Below are 5580 nucleotides of genomic sequence, written 5' to 3' on the forward strand. Positions count from 1 at the left end.
ATTAATTAGCATTCTTCTTGTACAATAATTATTCAATCTACTCATGTACTTTTTAAGTTGTGGAGTTTGAAACACAACCACCTTTTTAAAGTTCTGTCCACGGATAACGAAAAAGGGAAGTGTTCTTTCAGCAAAACGAAACCAATTCACATACATTCCTATGAGAACTGTTCACGTTTTGCTGAAATAACACATAGTACTTAATACTGTAGCTCTCTTGCCCCCCCCCCCCCCCCCCCCCGAAAATTTGGTCTGGATCCACCCTTGTCGAACATTGCACTGGTCGTAAAGATAAAACTGAGAATACCTCTGGTGTAGTTTGTAACTCCATTATAGAAGAAGTACTTCCAGTTGCCTCTGGTGTAGTTTGTAACTCCATTATAGAAGAAGTACTTCCAGTTGCCTCTGGTGTAGTTTGTAACTCCATTATAGAAGAAGTACTTCCAGTTGTCACAGAACTATCTTCATTGGGAGTATTGTTTTCATGTTCTTCTGCAGAATGAAGATATAGGAAAAGGGAGACTTTTAATGACTAAATATGAAGTACTGCGAATACAATTTTAAACAATATATGTATGGGCAATTCCACACTAATGTGCCCAAATGTGTGATATGTATGCAGACCGTTTTGATGTTGGATAATAAAATTAGGATCTTGGTCTTTCAAGTTTTGCTGTAAACATTGCAAAGCTTTGGACAAATATCCTCACCTGCAAAGGATATAACTGGATCTGTGTTTTAGAAAATACGATGGATATCGTTTCTAAAAGTGTGAAACGAAGAACAGACAATTTAGATAAATTCACAAAGTAAGTGTAGGGGCACGACATTTTATAATAGCACACCCAAGGTCAGCCGGTTAATTAGTGGGACTGGCAAGGTTATTTGTGACACCTATCTGGGGTCGTATATCTACGCCTCACTAGTTAGTTCCAAGTTATTGGTTAAGAATGCATTATTGGATTCTTCCCAGGGACAAACTTTGTCGAGAAGCTTGTTTATATCATTCAAAAGACACACTTGTGTTTATTGGTAGTACCTGAGAGATAAAGTCGATAGGCGACGGATATTTTGTGAATGGCGGAATAATTACGTTTCGGGCCGATTCACCCAGGCACGTCGTTGCGGCCTCTTGCCGTGCGTGCTTCTTGCTGTCGCAGGTGAGACTTTCTCTCCTCAAATGTGTCCATTTTACAACTGCTTCTCGATATTGTTTCATTGTCTCAATATGTTAAACTGGTGCATTATTATGTGCAGATAACTTTCATAGGGGCAATAGACATGAATATGTGTGATTTTAGGGATGCTGTACTCGCAACAAAGTTTATAACTTTTGGCCAGTGGGCGCGCAGCGGGTCATAATAATATGCATGTAGTGTATTGCGCAATGGCGCCCATGTGTCGTTACTGTACATGTACAATGTCGCTTCTTGCTGTTGTGTGTACAACGTACGTGTGTTGTTGGGGCACTGCGCTGTGTGTTACTGAACGCGTGCTAGCTTCAGCGCGGTGGCGCTGTATTATTGGGGCACTGCGCTGCGTGTGGCAAGGCTCACTAACTATTTTAGGCGCTTAATTACACAGATTGGGTGAATCTCTTTTTCCCTTTTATTGTATTGGGCTTTACACACTCCACTGTAAACTTGTGTATAGAGCATTGTTATTAGTGTCATTTTTTAAATACACTCATGTTGAATTTGACATGTACCTTGCATTTTATAGACCTTGCCGACTACTCATAGATTTCGAGCAGTGTCTTCATAATATTATGTCATGGGCTCCGTCTAAACCTCATTGGACACTGTAGCTATACTACCTTGAGCACTACTCGTCACATTATTCACCATTATTCACCACCCCATCTTATATCAGGGTAAGCTTGTGAATTCTAGGTGTCGATTTATATTGCATAATTTCCAGCCTTTTTGAGGAGGAAATAGGAATTATATTATTCATGAGTACATGTATTGCATGTATTATCACTGTTTTACTTGGCAATGTCATCGCGTTTAGTAGCCAACAAGCTAAATTGCGCGGTGGATTTATACAGCTCTGTTATACACACATCCATTTGAAAGTGTATTGTACATTGTTTATTTTTTTGGAAAATGTATAATCGACAAACTGGTGAGACTGAGTGTATACTTTTGACAAACAACTGACGCTTATTGTTTATTCTATCTTTTATTAACAGGGTTTTTTTTATTGGGATTGTATATCATTGACGTACATCCGATGGAATAAAATTTAATCAAGCATTGTATATAAGAGTGCTGCGTCCAAGTTTCTTCGGGCTCCCTATCCACCTCATCGTAGATGGACCACCAGCCTTGGATTGTCCCAGGGTCGACCATACTACTACATAAGCATAACATTTAATGATCCCCTAATCTTGTCTGATTTAAGAAGATGTACCCTAGAGGAGTGCCATCAGTCGAAACCTAGAAAACTCGACGTCGATGTTAAGATTAATTTGATATGTTTCAATCAGAAAGTATACATACAACAAGACTGGATATTTTTTGTTACAAAATGTCTGTCCCTGTTCGTACGTAACCCTAATCACATCTTAACTAACAAAAAAAGTATTCTGATGTTTGAAGACAATTCTTGAAATAGCATTTTTGGACGAAAGAGGTTTTAGGGGTATTTCATTTACAAGGTAATACTCTTTGAACGGATTGAGCAATTTCAGTAATTTGTCCATCAAAAAGTAGCTTATGAAATTGGCTTTCCAGTCATTATGACGTTTGGTCTTTATACATATTTTTTTTAAATATGAAATATATTTTTTTATGGAGTTTGGCTTCTGCTTTTTTTTACTCACCCTGTAGATGTTTGAAAATTGTGAAAAATGTATCTGATGTCACGTCACAGTAGAGCAATTTTTAATATGTCACATACCTTTACCGTTTTCACGACGGGCATGTCAAAATTGCCAATTTGTTTTAAAACCAAGTATCCAGTAGGCATCCGTCAATCCCGGGGGATTATGGGGTTCTGCCCTGAATGTCTGGTTGGTGAACAGCGTCAACTGGGATTTTCGTTTTCATAAACGGACGGGCGTCTTTACCGTTTATTTTGGCTATTTAACCGCTGTGTTATTTATAACCACTGGGCTGAATTTAATTTTACCTATCAAAGAAATCAGCAGCGTATACAGCTTTTGTTGTTGGGGCCCGGGGGGGGGGGGGGACACTTGGCCTCCGTAAACTTCAAAAGCAGGGGGGGGGGGGGGGGGGGCTGGAATCCATCTTCCAAATGGGGGTGCTCTTCGAAACTGACCATTATTACGCATGCTTTTCATTGTAATGGTTTTTGAACGGGTTTTCTTTGGTGGGATTAATGTCAGGAAAACTCTAGAAAAATTTATTTCAATCAGTGCTGCCCAAAAATCATTGTCAAAATAATCCGTCGGGGGGGGGGGGCGCAAAGTACCTCCTGCCACCCCCCCCCCCCCCCCCCCCCTGGATACGCCACTGAAAGAATTATGCCAATGTTTCCTTATCGCATAAAGTTGTTGCAAAGTACATGTAGTAGTTTTTGCAGTTTTCAAAAACGGAGAATCTTCTCTTGCGATTATCTCGAAAACGGTTTTTCTTCAAAATCTTCAAAATCTTCAGTTAAGACAACGCATACAAAACCAATCACTCATAGTCAGACCCTAGCCTTTTCCTAATTTGCATATTTGCCCTACATCTGTGAACATGTAAGTGATCTAAAAGTGAGAGTAGGTGGTGGTTTGGAGCGTATCCTGCTCGACACCATGGGAACGAGGTTGAGTCATGTCGCGTTAGACATGTAAAGTCCAGCATATGATGATAAACACAATAAAAGACACCCTTGTAGATGTAGGGTACAGACAAAGAATATACAAACGTATTGTCTAGTGACTCATTTTCAAGTCTAACTTACCTATTACTGACCGGAGGAAACTCCAAAACGTCCCCACCGCTGAAGCAGCCTGCTCGATGCTGGGAGCACCGTATCTACAATAATTTGCGAAGTGCTCGCAGTTCTCACTGAGAAGGTTGTAATCACTCGGCGTTTTGTCTAGGTGCATTTTCTTGGCTATTTCCATGATGAGTTGGGAATCGTTAGCTGTTTGGTCAGTGTCACTGGAGTTGTTGATCCTCACCTTGCCAGAGCTGACAAGAATCCTTCCAATTGTGTCAGCTCGTATCTCGGGCTTTTGATTGGCCAAGACTACCTCTCTCTCTAATAAACCACAATGGATGACAGTGTGTCTTATACCTTGGTATTGACCGACGTATATACCCCAGTGTGCATCTGTGTGGTGGCTGGTGAACTCCAGCCTATCACCGACGCACAGTTTGCATTCCAAGTCGTTAATATTCTCTGAGGTAAACCAGTCACTCACAATCTCGTAATTGTTGTAGCTTGCCATGTCTCCTGCCTGTCGAACTTCAGATGAAGTAAAACTGACGACAGTAGTGCATCGGGTCAGTGTTATCGTTGTTTGGTGGTTTTCCTGTGTGGAGTTTGCACAGGGAAAGAGGAGGGATGGGCAGAGAATAATAAGATGGAGACATGTAAACATAAGCGTAATGTGTGGAGATTATAAAACTGTTCGTTGAAATTGCAATCAGGATTCAATCGGTACGGCTGTCAATACAAAAGGATTACACAGCAAGGGGGACTATTAATAGATGCCTTTTATCACCCCATTGTAATTCAGACTTATTGCTATAAACGGTTACGGTTTTTTTTAAGCTTCATTTATAGTCGAAGTCGCAATTGGAACCACTTGCAATGCATGTTTTGGATCAACTCATTCAAACAGTTAACAGCGCATATGACGCATTTTACTGATCTGCTTCAACGGCTGAGTTCAATATATCAGCGTTTTACAAAACGCTTAGTTGGGTCGACAAGGCAATCTAAATTCGCTAGACTGGTCCCCGCCCCATAAATACACACTGTTAAAAAAATCATTTTATTTAACAGAGATTCTTATGTCAGTTGTTATTACAAAGGCCAAGTTATTGTACAATGGCTTCTTTGTTGCCAGAAGAGGGCGCAACAAAACCGTTTATGTGAATTTATGTGAACTGTTGTAAAATGCACAGTATGAGCTCTGTTGGTGAACAGTTGCTTCTATGTTTATGATTGTGTTGGAGAACATGACATGCAGTGTACCAGTGCATAATTTATTTGTAACTTTCAACCATGATGGTGGAATAAGATTGCTGTATAAAAACAGAAAAAAAGGAAAATTCAATGCCTGTATCAAACCAAGTGACGGTCATGCAGCATTTTAATCTAGACAAAACAATGAACCATGCAGCCTTGACGTAAAGTGGGCAAAAAATGCTGGACAATAATATGTGTGTGTGAATGAACGTGAAGCCGTGTGCACTGGAATGTGTACGTTCTTTATCTCCAGAACGCGCGCAAGCACATCCCAAATATTTGTATATTTCGCACACCGATCAAAGCAGGTCAGGTCTGATAATTGCCCTCTTTTATTGATCAAATCAAATTCAAGACAAGATCTGTTTATTTAATTACTCGTTTATATGTTCGGGTTTTCAAACAATATTGAGCATCGATTAAAAC

General features: G+C 40.0%; 1 protein-coding gene across 1 annotated transcript; it reads right to left on the minus strand.

Annotated features, from left to right (window-relative positions):
- Positions 1–3886: 3886 nt before the first annotated feature.
- LOC119735908 (phospholipase A and acyltransferase 2-like) lies at positions 3887–4408 on the minus strand. The gene has a single exon (XM_038209856.1). The coding sequence runs from the start codon at positions 4406–4408 to the stop codon at positions 3887–3889; it is 522 nt and encodes a 173-aa protein (XP_038065784.1).
- Between the last annotated feature and the right edge of the window lie 1172 nt (positions 4409–5580).

This window comes from Patiria miniata, unplaced genomic scaffold (genome assembly GCF_015706575.1).
Source record: "Patiria miniata isolate m_02_andy unplaced genomic scaffold, ASM1570657v1 HiC_scaffold_29, whole genome shotgun sequence".
Classification (NCBI taxonomy): domain Eukaryota; kingdom Metazoa; phylum Echinodermata; class Asteroidea; order Valvatida; family Asterinidae; genus Patiria; species Patiria miniata.